General features: G+C 46.2%; 1 protein-coding gene across 1 annotated transcript in view; it reads right to left on the bottom strand.

The window, feature by feature from the left end:
- Nucleotides 1–10,361: 10,361 nt before the first annotated feature.
- Nucleotides 10,362–18,351, bottom strand: part of LOC119448918 (MAM and LDL-receptor class A domain-containing protein 2) — a 666,053-nt gene continuing 658,063 nt past the window's right edge. The window contains exons 36-37 of the mRNA XM_049666563.1: nt 10,953–11,082; nt 10,362–10,833 (exon numbers count right to left, since the gene is read on the bottom strand). Of these exons, the coding sequence (XP_049522520.1) occupies nt 10,362–10,833; nt 10,953–11,082 (602 nt within the window). The remainder of the gene's footprint in view (nt 10,834–10,952; nt 11,083–18,351) is intronic.

Raw genomic sequence — 18,351 nt, forward strand, 5'->3', positions numbered from 1 at the left:
AAAAAAGCAAGAAAGGAAATAAGGCAGTACAGAAAATTAAAGGGAAATTTCATTCACTTAACACGTGAAATTCGCATTGCAGTCTCACGGTGTGGTCAGGGATTGATCGGCTATATGCGGCCAGCCCTCCCTCAAGCCACCAATGGGAACACGTGCTGGTGAATTTCAAGAGGCCCGAGGGGAAATTCCAGGTACGTCCTGGAATGTTATGGGGGGTGGTGTTGAAGTAACGTTGTGCAGCCAAAGATAGCAATAACAATGTTATGGAAACACCGAAAAACAAAAAGATGGTCTCTGGGATCTCTTATATACAGAGTGTTCCATTGTAGCTGCACCAAATTTTTAAAAATGCCTGTGGCAGATAGCACACTTATAATCCTTGATCTAAACTACTCGATGAGGCAGCCATTACTTCAACGAGAAATTCAAATGCCTTATTGATTAATTACCATATTTACGCTAATTATACTTGTAATAAATATGTTCGGCATATATTTTAATCTACGAATTATAGCCGCTAATTTCGCAAGGCGTATCAACTTGAAACGAATTCTCAGGACTGAACCAGTTTCGAGTTATTCATTTTCAAAGTGTTCGACGAAATGCATGGTTGTTCCAGTTAACTTTTTGAGGAAAAACGCTGTTTTATGCATTGAAGCACAAAGTTAACTGGAACGGCCATGGATTTTGTCGGGCACTTTGAAAATTAATAACTTGAAACTGGTTCAGTCCTGAGAATTCGTTTCAAGTGGATACGCCTTGCGAACTCAGCGGATATAATTCGTAGATTAAAATATGTGCCGTAAAATATTTATTAAAAGGATAATTACCGTAATTACGGTAAATAATCAATTAGGCACTTTATATTCTCTTGGTAATAATGGCCACCTCATGGAGTAGTTTAGATCAAGGCTCATAAGTGTGCTATCTGCCACAGGCAATTTTTAAAAATTTGGTGCAGCTAAAAGGAAAGCTCTTTATGTGTGAATTAGCAGAAACAATAAGTTTCCAACTTTTACGGGCCTTTAGTCTTTAGTGTGCAATATAAAATAGCTATTCTAAGGCAACTCTGTCCTTCAGATGCGAACATAGGATGGTGTAGCTTCTTTTAAAGAGCTGCTCACTGTACACACAGCCCACCACATTATGAACGCTTGCGAACTTGGGCTTCGTGTAGACATCGGAAAGAACACCCTCAGCATCTGGTGTCGGCGCTGTCTCACACATGCATTACGGCACTTACACTGTTCATGGCGTCCATGATCATGGCGTTGCTGTCGAGTCTTTGTGTTGAAAAGTGCTTCCTATGGAATAAATACCTAAAATGTTTACAGACTGAGTCAGGACGATAATTACACATAACGAAATTGGGTATTTAATATCATAATATATGGTAGGTTAGGTATGTGAGAGAATGCGGAAATGAAGAATAGAGCTTATCATCTGTACACACCCGTCCTCTACGAAGCTGCGCATAGAGTTTCATTGAATTGAATCAGAGCGCAGTGCACCAACACAGCCATATAATATACCTAGTATATTAATGAGCTGCCCCCATGAACTGTTATAATACTTCCCAAACCTGATGATCAACGAATGTTGTGTAATTAGGTGCCGAATCATACCAATATAACAATGGCACAATCACTTATATATTAAGAAAAAGGAAAGTCTCGCGCAGCTAGGTGAGAAGGCAAGGTCCACGCCTAATCAATTCAGTTTACCTAATTAAAGTTACCTACCCTATCCTCACAGCAGCTGTTGATTGCACATCGCCGCAATACGCTACATGCTAACAAGAACACGCGCGTCATTTTTTTAGAAATCATCTTCTGTGTGGGCCATATGTCGTTATTTACATACATGCATTCAAGCTGAAATAGAAAATTAGTATTTTAATAATAAATACTTCCAAGACAACCTGCTTCAGTAGTGCTGAAGGCTCGTAGTTGTTTATTTCGAGGAATTGTAAAGATAGCTTGAAGGTGTTGTTGTAGATGTTGTAGTTTGGTAATGAGGTCATTTCTTATATGGTAATTCCACTTTTCAATGCGTCAATTTCAGCTATGGATTTCACTCTTTATGAAGCACGCCTTAGTGGCTCTGGATGACATAGAAGTAACTCCTGGACTGTGTAGACAAAGAGGTGAGTATGAGTGGTTACTATACAGTGGTAACTGTATGAAGCAGACCACCATACTTGGCCTGTAAGCAGAAGCCCCCTCCCCCATCCCTACTCTCCCCTCGGAGCCTTACGCGCTACGGGAGACGGCGAGCTTCGTCCCCGCTTTCCTTCCTTGCGTGCGCGATATTGAGCCGTGATCGCCGGCTCACCCTCGCACGCTTTCACTCGCACATACAGCATACGGCACGAAGTGATGATTTTATCGTCCATAGACTTCATGCGGAACCACACGGCGACGCCGATGGCAGAAATGCGTCTGAAGTGTCCATATAACTGCTATCGCAATAAAAGGAACACATCTGCGACGCAATTTTGTAAGGATAAAGTTTTGACAGGGACGAGAAATAGGTGGGAGGTATACTTTTGTACTGCTAATAGCGAACGGCAAGATTTATGCGGCAATATAACTGAAGGGGTATACATGTGCGAGCTACCCTCACCATTTTCGTCTTCATTGCTCCGCGAATCGTCTCATTCATCTTTAAAATCTTTTTACGCCGTCGGTAGTAATGCCACACTCCGGGGGTGAAAGTGCCATCGCAGTGCTTGTTAGGACGGTGAGCAGCTATCACAAAAAATTGATAGTCGCTTAAGTATCTTTACGTGAGTTGAATGTGAAAGCATTATGACTTCTCTAATAGATTGGTTACGTCCATGTTACGTGACATCATACATTGTCGTGTGTCCTCCACAACTCTGCCTTAATTTACTTCAATCTACCATAATACACCTTGCTTTTGTTTGCATCAATAGTAATCCTCCTGAATCTACTTGATTCCCCTTTAATACACCTGAATCCACTTTGCTCTAATTTGTACCAACCTTAGTCCACTTTATTCCACCTAAATCCACTTTGATTTAAGTTAATCGATTTCAATTCCTCGTCATTCACTTTACTTCACCTTAATTCACTTTGCACCACCTTAATTGAGTCATGTTACTCTAACTTGTTCTAACTTTTATTCTCTTTACTTCACTCTAATTCACCTGAATTCACATCATTTACCCATAATTAATACTAGTTACCGTTGTTATATCATTTACTGTGTTCTGTATTACTACTGACGTCATGCAAGACGCTGATGACGTCGAATTGATTTTTGTACCACTCGTTACTGACAACACCGGCTTTTCTGCTTCATGGGACATATAATGCTTTCGTATTAATAATGGGCTTAGTAGCGAAACATGCATTGCAGCATTCGGCAATAAGGAGGTCAAATAAGAAGTGGGCCCCCGGCCGCGGCGGCCTCATTTCGATGGAGGCGAAATCTAAAACTCCCGTGTGCTTGCGTTGATAGCGCGCGTTAAAGAACCCCAGGTGGTCAAAATTAATCCGGTGCCCTCCACTACGGCGTGCCTCATAATCAGAAATGGTTTTGGCACGTAAAACCAGGAAGCGACAGGAGACGAAAAAGAACACCTCTTTTCTAGTGGTCGCAACGCGGCGGATGCGCAGAAGCGTTGTTCCCAGGTGACCGACGAGCAAAGGACGATGGTGCGATTGGTAACTGAGACACATTTGACTAGCGTATTTTCTCCGCTGCAATCTTCGTGTTGTGTTTTCCATTGTATTGTAGTGATTTTTCAAACGAAAAACTTTACGCCTTTTCTGCCATATTCGTCCAACGAATATGAGGAACAACTGTTGTGTCTGCACTCAGCCGTAGTTAAGTTGGGTTCAGCTTTACATGTGGTGCATTGCTTTTACGGAGACAGAAAACTTCGCAACCTTCGCACTTGACGTAAGTAACACTGTATGAAATTGAATACGTCCTAACATCGGTGAAGTATTCGAGGCGTGAGATGGCTTTACGCGTTTTGTTATAGATTTCCATGTATGTAGCCATAACATATGACGATGCATGTGATTCGATTCCATTGGCGTGCGTCAGGGGAATTCAACCTTACTGCGACCAAAAACCACCTTAGTGCGATTGAGACTGTTTTGAAACGGCATCATATTTGGCTCACGTCATATCTTTGGAACTGGCTGCTGACACATGACAGCACTGCCGTTAAAGGGACGTGTTATTTATGGGCAAAACTACAACGACATGTATAGGAGGCCATCTTTCACTGGTGCTCTTCACCCCAAAACCACCCAGTTTCTCAGAAACAACTCTGACCTACTAGAAGTGCACTGTTTACCCAAGTTTTAACACAGAGTTTCCCGCATTCAAAATTTCTGGAGTTCAATCAAAAGTGAAAATTTTCTTCGTGGAACAGTGTTGTGTGTCACGTGTATGGGGCAACATTGTTGTCCCAATGAGATAAGGTCTTCATGTGATATACAAGTTGTAAAGAGGTAATAAATTAATATGGGCGCGTGGGGGTGGTGGTGAAGCGCTGATATAACGCGGTGGTATATTTTTAGCAGGCACCTTGGGTGAACTCTCCTGGGTGTTACATTTTTAGTTCAAACTCTGACCTTTAACTGTGGTCAAGATAACAGTGCGGGGTTCCGAACAAAGCCCTTGCTGCTATTAGGGAACACAGTCTTTTGGTGGCTTTGTTCGTGACTAATTCTGCAAATCAAGGGAGAAGCTGGTGAACAAACGCGCCGCCCCCCCCCCCCCCCACACCTGACTAGGCACAATGAATATGGAAGATTGTAGACGTAATACGATGCTGCGAATACGGAATTTATTTATGTGAGCCCATTTTGATCACCGCCAAAGTGCACCCACTGGATAAGAACCACCTGAGGCAGTTGTAGAGAACGAACAGTTTCGAGACAGATTTATATTTGTGTGCATTCGCGTAAACATGTGCACAGATCTTTATCTACTTGATTGGCGAAGAGCGCTTATAAGCAGGTAAGAGTATAAATACATGTTTACGTACCTAGGTCAAGATAAGTGTAGCAATAATTGCGTGCGCCAGGCGAGCGCAGGCGCCTGCCGTGAGTCTTCTACACGATACAAATTTATAATATTCCGAGTAAAGCGTGACGATATTTATAATAAACAAAGTAAAAAATGAAAACAAAAAAATGTACAAACCTGTATTGATAACAACATGGTAAGACGATCTAAGCCTTCAATGCGCAGCATGCACTCCATGTGTGGCTTGGAGACGACTGAGGCTAATCGCTTCATGTGCCTAGTTGTTCTGGGCAGAAGCATGGTAAGACAAGAAAGAGAGATGAAAGGCAGCGAGGTTGACTAGACTCTGTCCAGTTTGCAGCCTTAGACTTTTACAATTAGTGAGAGGAAAGTGGAAGAGAGAAGACAACACTTCAATGAAGACGTGCGATTAGCGGGCCGTTGACGAAAGCTGGGGTGAAGAGCGAACACGTAAATCAATAAAGGTTTCACAGGTGTGTGGCGAGCAAAATCAGTTATGACGACGAGCCACAATAAAAACGAGTATATTTTAACAGCAAAGCTGTTTAAGCCAGCAGTAATTTATGGATCGTGGTGTGTTCCAAGAAACAAAAGAAAGCTACCTTGCCGAGGCGCGATTTGAACCCTCGAGCCCCCGGTCCCAAAGCGAGCGTCGTAACCACTAGGCAATTACAGCCACTGTTTTTATTTTCGTTATTGTAGGCTATACAGCAACGCTTGCAGAACATGCATTTATGCGAACCATATGATTGCGTTCGAGCATCGTCGTCCTCGTCCACAGCTGGCGCGTTCGTACGCTCGTGCTATGCGAGGTGAAGAGATTTGAGAGCGAGCGAGCGAGAGAGAGAGAGACGAGAGGGAGCGAGAGAGAGACGAATACAGGGAGCGGGTCTCCTGGAATGCTGTGTCGGTGTTGCAAGCTGCGCTATGCAACGCGCAGTGACGGCCGTAAGTCCGAGACGCGCGAAAGGAAATTATCATCACCATGAGTAATACGATGAAAAGTTCGCGTGCACTTCTGGAAAATGCTGGGCTACGATCGCCCAGCTTCGCTGTTTCAAGCGTTGCGCTATCGAGTGCAAGGTAAAGCGTTTTTTTTACTGACGCCCATTCTGACGGGCATTCCTCTAGGCGGCAGGAATCTCTAAGGAGCCTCGCACGGGTCGCTCGTGACATGATCCAAGCGCCCGCTACGCTTTTTAGGCAATGGGCTCTCCCTAACAAGCCGCAGTTGTCATCCTCTTCGACGTCGATGCTGCTACAGGACCCCCCCCCCCTCCCCCTCTATTGACGGAGCCGTTTCGGTGGCCGGAACAATACTTTGAGTAGTTCAGGTTAGGGCATTTGGAGTTGAAGTGTGCTTGATGACTGGACAGGACCAACCCACTCTGGACTATAGAGCACTGCACGGGGCGATTTTTTCAGCCCGGGCCCGGCCCGAACCCGTTTTTACGTTAGGCTGCCCGCCCGAGCCCGACCAAAAGTTTTATGGCGAGACCCGGGCCCGGCCCGGGCCCGAAAATAATCTACGTTACCCGCCCAGCCTGGCCCGCCACCCCTCTACCTTAGGCCCGAGCCCGGCCCAAGCCCAGCTCGAAACCGGCCCGAACCCGGCCCGAGAGCGAGAAAGATCACCGAGCGGCATTAACAAAATAAAATAAAGGAGATAATGGAAGGAATTTATTCTTAAGGCATAAATACATGTCATACGATCATTGAATTCTACCGGTGCAAACATATGAGGCAGATACTTGGAGGTTAACAAAGGAGCTCGAGAAGAAGTTAAGGACCAGACAACGAGTGAATGGAACGAAAAATGTTGGCCTAGCGTTAAGAGACAGGAAGAGAGCGGTGTGGATCGGAGAACAAACAGGGATAGCCGATATTCTAGTTGACATTAAGCGGAAGAAATGGAGCAGGGAAGGCCATGTAATGCGTAGGATGGATAAACGGTGGACCATTAGAGTTACAGAATGGATACCAAGAGAAGGGAATGCGCAGTCGAGGACGGCAGAAAACTAGGAGGGGTGATGAAGTTAGGAAGTTAGCAGGCGCTAATTGGAATTAGCTAGCGCAATACAGGGGTAATTAGAGATCACAGGGAGAGGCCTTCGTTCTGCAGTGGACGTAAATATAGGCTGATGACGATGATGATGACGCGTCTAATGTAATTATGAACACAATTTGAGCAGTCTGAACGCAATTACCAGCGCCCGAAGTATACGAATGACCCTGCCGAGCAGTATCGCCAGCAGTTTACAACGGCACGACCTTGATGCGGCCTAATCCACTTCGCCGCCACAGTATTTTTCCATGTCGGGCGCCTCAAAGCATGCGCCGCCCCAGCCACTCGTCCCGCTCAACCGTATTCTATAGTACACTCTAGCCGAAGCGCAGCCACGACCGGTCGTGAGCGCAGTGCATAGATGGAGTAAATGGAGAAAGAAAGCTTCTCGTTCCTCCGTGGTGCAATGTAATGCGCTGCTGCTAGGCGGACGGTTGAGAACATGCGTGTAATCATGGATGGACGCAATGCCATATATCAGCCGCATGGCTAATTATCTTATCTTAGCAGTTATCGTTTTACCAATTTGCCTTTGAAGAATCAGCAAGTCGCGAACGCGCTTGCACCGCGCTAAAAGCATTATTTACATTCATTTAGGTAAGGTGTACAATGGCATCCTTTGGTTTGAGGCGACTTCGGTCTTTCTGGACTTTTACATTCTGTTCAAACAGCGCAAAATACGACGGAAGAAGAAAAGGGAAGTACACAGGAGTAGCACTGCTAGCTTCCAGCTGCGCCGGGGCAACGGGTTTTTCAGAGTCGAGACGTGCGAGGAGTAGAGACGCGCGAGAAAAACTCGCTGCACGTTGCATGCACACCACCAGAAAATCCGAGCCCGGCCCGAGCCCGCGTCAAAACACCCGAGCCCGGCCCGGGCCCGGGTCAAAAAGCACATGCCCTGCTCGAGCCTGTGAAAAAAACTGCCCTACCCGGTGCGGCCCGGCCCGGGCTTTCGGGTAAGCCCGAGCCCGTGCAGTGCTCCACTCTGGACTAATGGGTTTATCCGATGACTCAGGGAGTGAGTCTTCAACCAAGGTGGGTTTGAGGTGATCGATAGAGACAGTGTCTTATATTCCGTTTAAGTCCGTGGTGAAATGTTTGTCGGCACGAGGGATGGTGTGGTATGGTATGAACTGTCTTAAGGACGTTGTAGGGGCCTCCGTACTGAGTCACGGCGGATGAAAATGTCAGAGGACGTCGCCAGGTCTGACGGAATATGTGATGCCGTACGGTGCTGGCAGCGTGGTTCAGAAGCACGACGTGTTTAGAATGAAGCTGGCAGCCTGTAGATGTAGTCGGTGGGGTCAAGACACGGTGATAAACGCAAAGGCTGGAAGAATTCCCCTGGAAGGCGTAGTGGTGCTTCAAAAACCATCTCGACAGGCTTACAGCGCAGATTCTGCTTCAGTGTGGCCCGAAGACTCAGCATAACCAGTGATAGTGATGTGCACCAGTGAGTAGCATCAGGGTACGCTGTAAGCAAGGTCTTGATGGAGTGGTGAAAACATTCAACAATACCATTGGCGATGGAGTGATATGCCGTGGTGCGTATTGTTGGGACTCGGGGTAGCGTTTGGGACGGTGATCCTTCAGCTGTAGGGATGAGTAGGTCCGGCAGTAAGAGCGAGAGAAAAGGGGTTCATTCTGATATCGACAGTGGCTCCAGATATGGAAGCTCACTCCATGGGGGAGAACTTTGAATGTCTCAGCTCACTGCATGTCTGAGCACATATCAGAACACGTCAGGACACACCCACTGAACCAAATGTGTCCGCTTATAAAGCAGTCGTATTTCCTAGTTCCCTACACAACGGAATTCGATGGCTTTGATGCGGCCAATCAGAGGGGTCGTATTGCTCACAGAACCTTGCCTCTGATATCCAACCTTCGAAGCAAGGACGAGGCAATCTGGAAACAGGGTGTTCACATTCCTTCAATGAAAGTCATCGACTTGGTTTCTTGCTCTCCGTGACGGTTATCTTGCCAAGGCTGGGATTGTGACCTTCGCACTTGTCCCCGCTTCCAGGAAGGGTGGTGGTTGTGGTCGCTTCTAAGTGAGTTCATTGTCACATCACAGCCGCGTCGCCAGGTAGGCGGCCGCTGATGAATGGGGTGGCTTCGGGGGAAGCACCCAAAAGATGCGCACTGCCGATTTGGGGTGCTTGTTTGCCCGTCACCTTCGGTTTCGGGCACTGTCGCCGTCTGGGCAACGCTGATGAAAGGGGCTGCCTCGATGAAAAGAACCGAAGAATGTGGTCTGCTGATTCGGGTCGCAACAGTATGCGAGAAATGCCCAGGGGGGTCACGAGGTTATCGAATAGTGACGATTCAAACCGGCGTCCTCTATTGTTTGTAAGAGTAGATGATGCGCCGTATCACAAAACCCAGCCCGCGACGAACGCATTTGTGATTTGTGATGGTTTCAGTACGAATGTCGGGCATAGGAAAAGTCTGTGGCCATCGTGTAGAAGCGATCTATGCAGATTAGGAGGCAGGTGTTCCCGTTTGATGGCGGCCATAGCCCCAAAATGTCAATGTGTACCTTGTAGAATCGTTCGGATGGTGGCGTAAACGAGCCGAAAGGGGCCCTTGTGTGTCGGTGAACCTTCGATTGTTGGCATTCTAGACAACCACGCGCCCAGGCACGTACGTCCTTGTTGATGCCCGGCCCGACGAAACGTTTTTGTGTCACCATATGTTGCGTGTCTCGGATTCCATGTTGGGATAGTATATGAAGGGCAGCGAAAATGGTGCGCCGGACATTGAGTGGAACGAGTGGGCGAGGGGTGCCCGTGGAGACATCACAAAGAACAGGGACGAAACAGGGTCTAAAGTTTACAGGGTCTAAAGGCACCGGGTTTTCCAGGAAGCGCAATTACCTCTGTGTCGTCTTGTTGCTGGACAGCATGTGCGGAGAAGTCGATGCTAACCGGGTTGTTGGCCGTAGTGATGGAAGAGGCCCAGCGCGAGAGCGCGTTCGCTGTGGCATTGTTCTTTCCGTGCACTGGGCCCTATGTCCATCGTGGAATCCTCGATGAAGGCAATATGGCGGGTTTTCCATGGTGAAAATTTGGTAGAATTCGACCGGACGGCGAAGGTCAAAGGTTTTTGATCTGTCATATTGTGGAACTGTCGACCCTCAAGGAAATGTCTGAAAATACTTACAGCCATCTACATTCCGAGGAGTTCTCTTCTGGATGTGCTATAGCGGGCCTCCGTGGATGAGAGCTTCCGAGAAAAGAAGGCAGATGGATGCCAGACATTATCCGCGAACTCGCTCCAACAGCAGCATCGGTCGCATCAGCCATGAGACAAATTGGTACCCTGGTAACGGATGGACGAGCAGGGTGGCCTGAGGCAGCTTGGCCTTGCTGGTATCAAAAGCGATTAGTGCTTCTGGGGACCAGGTGAGTTGAGTTATTTTGGATTTGTTGCCCTGGAGCATGTCCGTTAGGTTCCGGAGAAAAGCAGCGCAGTTAGGGATGAAGCTGTTGTCAAACTTTACGAGGCCGGGATTGTAGTGCAGTTTGCGGATGGAAGATGGCTGAGGAAACTCTTGTATGGCCTGGACTTTTAAGGGCAAGGGACGGATGCCATCCTTGTCGGCACGGTAACCGATGAAGTCCAACTCGGGCGTGCCGAATTTACACTTCGCCCTATTGATGATCAGGCCATATTCGGCGAGGCGATGAAAGAGTTGGACCAGATGGTGGATGTGGTGTTCTGACTTTCGACTAAGTACAAGAAAATCGTCGATGTACGCAAAGCAGAATGCAATCCTCTTGCCACTGTGTCTATGAGTCGTTGAAACGTTCGTACAGCACGGCGGAGGCCGAAGGCCATGCGCACGTACTTGAACCGTCCAAATGACGCGATGATTGCCGTCTTGGGAATGTCCGCTGGTTCCACAGGAATTTGATGGTAAGCATTCACCAGATTAATCTTGGAGAATATCGTTGCTCCATGCAGTGGTGCACAGAAATCTGCAATGTGTGGAAGTGGGTAACGGTCCGGAACAGGAGCGTTGTTGAGCACACGGTAATCTCCGCACGGCCGTGAATCTCCAAGAGAGGGCTTTGGCACCTTGTGCAGTGGAGATGCGTAAGGGCTTGAGGAAATTCGCACGATCCCGAGTTTGAACATGTGTTCAAACTTGCCGCGAGCTTGCAGCGATCAGGCGGTAAGCGGTAAGCCCGTCCACGCTCCAGCGTGGACGGGCGGCCGGATTGTATTGATATGGTGAATGACGTCATGTTTGACTGGCAAAAGGAAGTTGGCTGGTGGAAGAAGGGATGAGAATCGCTCAAGGAAGTTTCATGTAGACTAATTTCGGCAACGCGCTGTCATCCGTAGTGGTGGCTCCGCGCTGATCATTGGAAGCGTTGCGGGTGTCGTCAGTCATGTCCACTTGTCGTGGTGACCAATCTTGTGGCGTGCAAATTAAGTTATGGCGAGGAGCCACAATAATCAGGCACATATTTTACGGAACAGAAGGCTTTGCTGACGGTCATTCCTCTCTGTGGCAGGAATCTCCAAGGAGCATAGCACTGGCTGCTCGTGATATGAGCCACGCGCCCGCTTCGCTTTTTAGGCAATGGCCCATCTCTAACAAGCCGCCGGTCTCCTCATCCTTTTCGACGTCGATGCTGCTCCAGGTGTCTTTAATGGTAAGCTAAGAAAGTTGTGAAAAAGAGCGAACGCGAAAAACAGTATTGGTTTCACAGGTGTATTTGATGGTAAGTGACGCTAGTTGCCAGAAACAGCGAACATGTAAAACAGCGTGGGTTTCACAGATGTCTTTCATGGTAAGTGACGATAGTTGTGCTTAGCAGTGAACGCGTAAAACAGCATGGCTTTCACAGGTGTATTTGGTGGTAAGTTATAATGCGCATTCCATTTTATCTCCTCTTCAGGCAAAATTATGTTTTCGTGGTGTTCGTTTTCCCCGGTTCAGTACCCCGGTGTAGATTCTTAGTTCAACTGCATCGATAACATATTCTGCACTATAACTGATTGTGCGTTGGCCTTTTTGTTGTTGGTGTTTTTGTTTTATTGTAATTACAACGAACGTGTAGCAATCAATGTTATACATGTGTTTGTGTTTGTTTTTTTCACGCTCAAGACTTTTGCTCTTGGGAGGAAGGCTCATCGTGTCCGGTGCTCCTTGCTCCACAACGTTTCGCCACCTGGAAAATCCGCACTGGCTCGGAGATAGGCCTTCCCGATCACACTCTGAAGAACCTGACAGGTGAGTAATTGGGCAGCAACTTATGCAGAACAGGCAAATGTGAGCAGCAGCAAGAATTCGCGAGAGATTTTCGACCGTTCCGAAAACCGAATTTGCTTTCCTTCGTCAAATGGTCCCTTCTTATACGTTTGTTCATACGTACGATGAATACGTAGCTTGTCGAAGTGTCAAAACGTTGACATATTTGCGTCGAAAATGAGAGTTTCTGAGACTTCATCTTAGAAACTCTCACTTTCTCACTTAACAGCATTATTTGCCTCTCATTTATGAAAAGAAATGCTAATGCAACAGCAAAATCCGAATCAGAGCAGAGACACTGTTCATGACATCAATTGACATGATGCACATGACGACAGCAGATGTATTGACCACAAGGAAATACCTTACTACTGATCAAGAAACCCAGTGCGAGATAAGTAAGTATGCTCACGGCTGCCTTAGGAAAGACGCTGAGCGCGTGTTTTTGTTCAACGAATGCGTAGAAAGCAGGGAGCCAAATGTATCACCACTGCTGTCACCGTGTATTTCTGAACTCAAGTCGCTCGAGATCGACATTCGCAGTTTTGTCGGTGATCAGGATGTTGACTACAAGGTAGACGACACCTTAAGAATTTCAGTACATCTGTGTTCTGAAATATAGAAGCACGGCCTCCGTTTATGCCTTGAAGTAGTGTAGAAATGTCATAAGATGCAAAAAAAGAACTTACCTGAATATATTAGAATATTCAAAGACCTATCCCAGTACGAACATTAATCGTCATAAGGGGAAAAAACTGCATTTAGTTGTAGAGATGTAAGACTTCACGAGTAATAATAGTAATATTATGACGTCTCTGTTGGCATGACGTTTATTCGGCCCGAGTACTTGGGAGCGAACCAGCAAAAGCACACACTCGATGATGATGATGATCACACATAACTGAAGATGAGGATCGCGCAACGTAGGATGATGATGATAATATACAGATGAAGAAGACGTGCCTAATAAACGCCCACACTAATTTCCCCCCCACGTGGAAGCGGCCATCCTGGCCGCAAGTCAAGGCGACGAAGAACGCCGCGTGAAGGGTTTCATGCGGGACACATGAACGACCTCGGTGCTGCGACAACGGCGGTCTGTGGCGGCGACAACAGGAAACACACGATAATTGACGGGCGATGTCTGCTCCAGGATGATGTAGGGCCCGATGAAACGCGGCTGGAACTTGTCGCACAAACCAGGTGTGCGAAGGGGCGTCAATAGAAGTATTTCGTCACCAGGTCGGAAGGACACAACGCGATGGAGGGTGTCGTAAATGATCTTCCGGTCGTGTTGCCTGGCCGCTGTGTTGACGCGAGCACGCTGGCGACACTGGGCGAGTCGTGAAAGGAATTCTTCGCTAGACGACGCAGATGGGTTCACAGGAGCATCGAAGAAAGAAACGTCTAGAAGGGAAGTAGGCGACCGTCCGTAAACTAAGTAAAATGGCGAGTAGCCGGTGGTACGCTGAACGGCCGTGTTGTAGGCGAAAGTGACGAACGGTAGAAGCTTGTCCCAATTCTTGTGATCAGGCTGAATATATACGGCGATCATGTCGGCAAGCGTGCGAAGAAATCGCTCTGTCAAGCCGTTAGTCTGTGGATGGTAACTCGAAGCTGTTTTATGCGTGGTACCAGAGGCGCGCAGGACTTCGTTTAAAAGTTGCGAAAGAAAGACCTTTCCACGGTCGCTTAGCAGTACTCGAGGAGCACCATGGCGCAGAATTATCGCTTGAAGGACGAAGTCGGCAACCTCCGAAGCTGAGCCAGTGATCACTGATGTCTCAGCGTAGCGCGTCAGGTGGTCGATGGCGGTCACTATCCACCGATTTCCAGCTGCAGTAACAGGAAGGGGCCCGTAAAGGTCGATACCAACAACCTCAAATGGTGCGGCGGGACACGGAATAGGCAGTAATTCGCCGGCAGGAGCAGAGGTGGGGAGTTTGCGACGCTAACACGGAGAACAGGAACCGACGTATCTCGCCACACTAGTAGAAAGGCCAGGCCAATAGTAACGGCTTCGAATGAGATCGTAGGTTTTGTGAAAACCGAGATGGCCAGCAGTCATGTCATCGTGGAATGCTCTGAGGACATCGGCTCGAAGAGAGTGCGGTAGAACGGGCACCCAGCGTTGACCGTCAAGGTGGTAAATGCGCCGATACAGCAACGGTAGCGGTAGAAGTGGAAGGTGGTGCGTCCTGAGACATGCTAGTGGACAGTGGGCGCAAGCGGCGGCGTGAACGTAGCTCCAGGGGGTAGGCTGAGCGGGCAGAGGACTGAGGATCGAAGAGCACCTCCACCACTTATGACGTCTCTGTTGGCACGACGTTTATTCGGCCCGAGTACTTGGGAGCGAACCAACCAGCAAAAGCACACACTCGATGATGATCACACATAACTGAAGATGAGGATCGCGCAACATAGATGATGATAATATACAGATGAAGAAGACGTGCGTAATAAACGCCCACAATATAGCAAATCATTTCCGCGGAAGCCAAAAAGTTGGAAGAAAGTTTGTGAAATGAAAATATTTATATCCGTTTGTCTAGTAGCCAGAAGCTACAAGAAGAATGAATATAAATTTTCCCTTTTAATAATAATAATAATAATAATAATAATAATAATAATAATAATAATAATAATAATAATAATAATAATAATAATGTGTTATTTCAGTCAGTGCAGTTTGATGAAGCAGGTGTGAAATAAAATCGGCCATCCGTTTGACTGGGCTCTTACCAACAATAAATCGGGTAGTGGCATGGTACACTAGAAAAAAAAACACACGTGCGAATACATACCAGAATACATATACAATATGAAGATGTAGCATGGTTGAATAAATACTATGATATATCTAGCCCACTGTGAAAAAGAGGAAAGGCATGGCATGGCAAGAACTTTATTTTGGTCCAGAGAAACTAGGGCCAGAGGGCAAAAGCCCCCAGGCTAAGTCGGTGACTCCGCCCACGTAGGCACCGGTAGGCCAAAGGCTTTCCCGATGTCGTGAGCTCTCCGGACGGCCAGGAGAAAAGAGAATAATATTTTAGGCGGCAAGGCATCACAGTGGAAGCCTGCAATAATGAAAGCAGTATACTAATGATTACCAGAGGTTGATAGCACGCGGAAGAAATTCAGAAGGCTTGGCTTGCGTACGAAAATTGTGAATCTCCGAATTGCTGATACTCTAGAATGTAATGTAGGCCGCATGAGGCCTGTTTAGCATCCGAGAAATACACGGAGAATTTGCAGCTTGCGGGTTATACTGTCTGCTTCAGTAACGCAGGGGATAATATACAATAAATGGTCGCGCTAAGACCAGCGAGGTCTAAGTGTGGGTTGGAACGTTCATTAATTTGTGCAATAAACAATATTAAATTAAGCAAGGGGCTAAAGGCTGGCTTGGAAACAAACTTCGTGATTATGAGTCAGCCTCCTGGAACAGTAAATAAGCACCTTTTTTTAGGGCCTACAGTTACAGGGGACAAGAATCACGAGAACATCTCCAGAAGTAAACAATTGCTTGCGAGTGGAAATGGAAGGCACTGTTAAGCCGTGAACGTGATCTTAATAATATCCCTGAAGAGAAAAGTATATGTTCGGTACATTCTTTATTAGCAAACCTATCAGACCGAAACTAGAAGGACCACAAAGGCACTTGAGAAACTGCATAACGGGGGATGCAACATATGATACGCCTAACTTCAGGCGTCACAGCAATGGCAGAAAGGATTGGAGAACAACGGTGGCTAGATCGCCTTCTGGTTGAGATGAAAAATCAAAAGTTAAGCTTCTGCTAGAATGCGTAGAACAGAACAGTGGTTTACGGGAGTAGAGTAATATCTGTTAAGAGTAACGCGGTTAACGTCGGCACAGAGTTAGTTGGGGCAAGAAGGTAAAACAAACTGCAGATATTGTATGCAGTAGGCTAATAGAAAGACATCAGCAAATTTAAATCATTTATTTATTTATATTTATATACAATACCTACAGCGCCCTCTAGGGCATTATTGTAGGGGGGAACATCAGAAATAAATCACAAGACATATACTATAAGTTAGGCAAATGATGCAGCATATAAATCATCTAAATACCTATGCACTATTTCAATAAAAAGCAAAAACAAAAACTAATATACAGTAAATATTACTATACAGTACTAATATTCAGTAAAAAGCAAGAACAAAACTAATATACAAAGATGAACAAGCATGTCACGCACAGACAAAAGAAGAACATCTAAATATAGCGATCTCGGCTAACATCGTTGGGAATAATCAACAAAGGGGATAAAACATGCAAGAACAAGCAATATTGCACTCATATTAACACGTGGTTCTGTAAAGCCGTTAGAAAGTATGTGGGAGGGGCAGTAGCAATTTGCGCAGGTAGACCGTTCCAGTCGTGCACGGTTCGTGGAAAAAAGCTGTATTTGAATGCGTTTATTCGGCAACTGTATTCGCGTGCCTTTAGTGGGTGGTCAGTGCGGGCGGAAATGTAGCTGGGCTCCTTTATGTATTTCTCTTTTGGATGCCAGTGTTATTGTTTAGAACATTATAAAAGAAAGAGAGTCTGAGGTATTTTCGCCGGTTTTCAAGTAACGGCCATCCCAACTTGTCGCGCAAACCAGAAGACCTCTTTTGAAAATTATAGTCGCCAGATACGAATCTGGCAGCCCGTTTTTGGACGCGCTGAAGTTCTTCAACGTTGAGCTTTGTATGCGGGTCCCAGGCGGCGCAAGCGTACTCGAGTATAGGACGAACACTTGAAATATATAAAGTTTCCTTTAGCTTAACGGGAGCATCCTTAAAGTTACGTCGGAGGAAGTTTAATGTGCGGCTGGCTTTCGCTGCGATATAGTTGACATGTGTATTCCAAGATAAATCAGTGGAAAAAATGACTCCTAAGTACTTATAAGTTGAGACAGCAGATATTTCTGTGCTACCAAGGAAGTAGTCTGCTTGAAGGAATTGTTTCTTTTTCGTAAACCGGACCAGATTACATTTCGAGAGATTCAGCGCCATATTCCATTTTTGGCACCAAGAGTACACGGAGTTGAGGTCATGCTGTAGTGTAACTGCATCTGCTTCAGAGGATATGGTGCGGTAGACACAGCAGTCGTCAGCGTAAAGTCGAACGGTACTTGAAATGTAGTCACTAAGATCGTTTATAAATATCAAAAAAAGAAGAGGGCCTAGAACCGACCCTTGCGGAACACCAGAGGTCACACCCACACTTACTGAACTAATACCGTCACAAACTACGCACTGTTTTCTTTCCATGAGGTACGCTTCAATCCAGGTTAGGAGTGTAGTAGGAATATTCAAAAGTGAAAGCTTCTGCAGTAATAGGTCGTGAGCAACTAAATCGAAGGCTTTCCGAAAATCTAGAAAAATAAAATCAACCTGACCGGCAGAGTTTAAGGAAGCGGAAATATCATGGGTAAATTCTACAAGCTGTGTTTCACATGAGAAACCTGACCTAAATCCATGTTGTGTTGGACAGAAAAAATTATTGTTTTGTAGATGGCTGATTAACTGAGTATAAATGACATGTTCTAGTATTTTGCACGACACGCTCGTCAAAGATATAGGCCTATAGTTGCATGTTTTACTTCTATCACCACTCTTATGTATGGGAACAACATTGGCACTTTTCCAGTCATGAGGAAGTTCACCACTCTCTAAAGATTTTTGAAACAACACAACTAGATACGGGGCAACAGAAACAGCACAATTTTTCAGAATGTAATTTGAGATGTTGTCTGGCCCCGGAGCAGATGTAAGTTTAACTTTCTGTAATAACAGCATAATTCCCCGTTGAGAAATTTCTATATCATCCATTCTTGTCAGGTTGCTTGAAGTTTGGAAGGGAGCGTGTCTTGTTTTTTGACTGGAAAACACCGATTGGAAATAGAGATTGAAACAGTTCGCTTTTCCGGTTGGATCCTTGCCATAATCAACTCCATCTAGTATCTCAGGTA

This window comes from Dermacentor silvarum, chromosome 4, assembly GCF_013339745.2.
Source record: "Dermacentor silvarum isolate Dsil-2018 chromosome 4, BIME_Dsil_1.4, whole genome shotgun sequence".
NCBI classification, from domain to species: Eukaryota; Metazoa; Arthropoda; class Arachnida; order Ixodida; family Ixodidae; genus Dermacentor; species Dermacentor silvarum.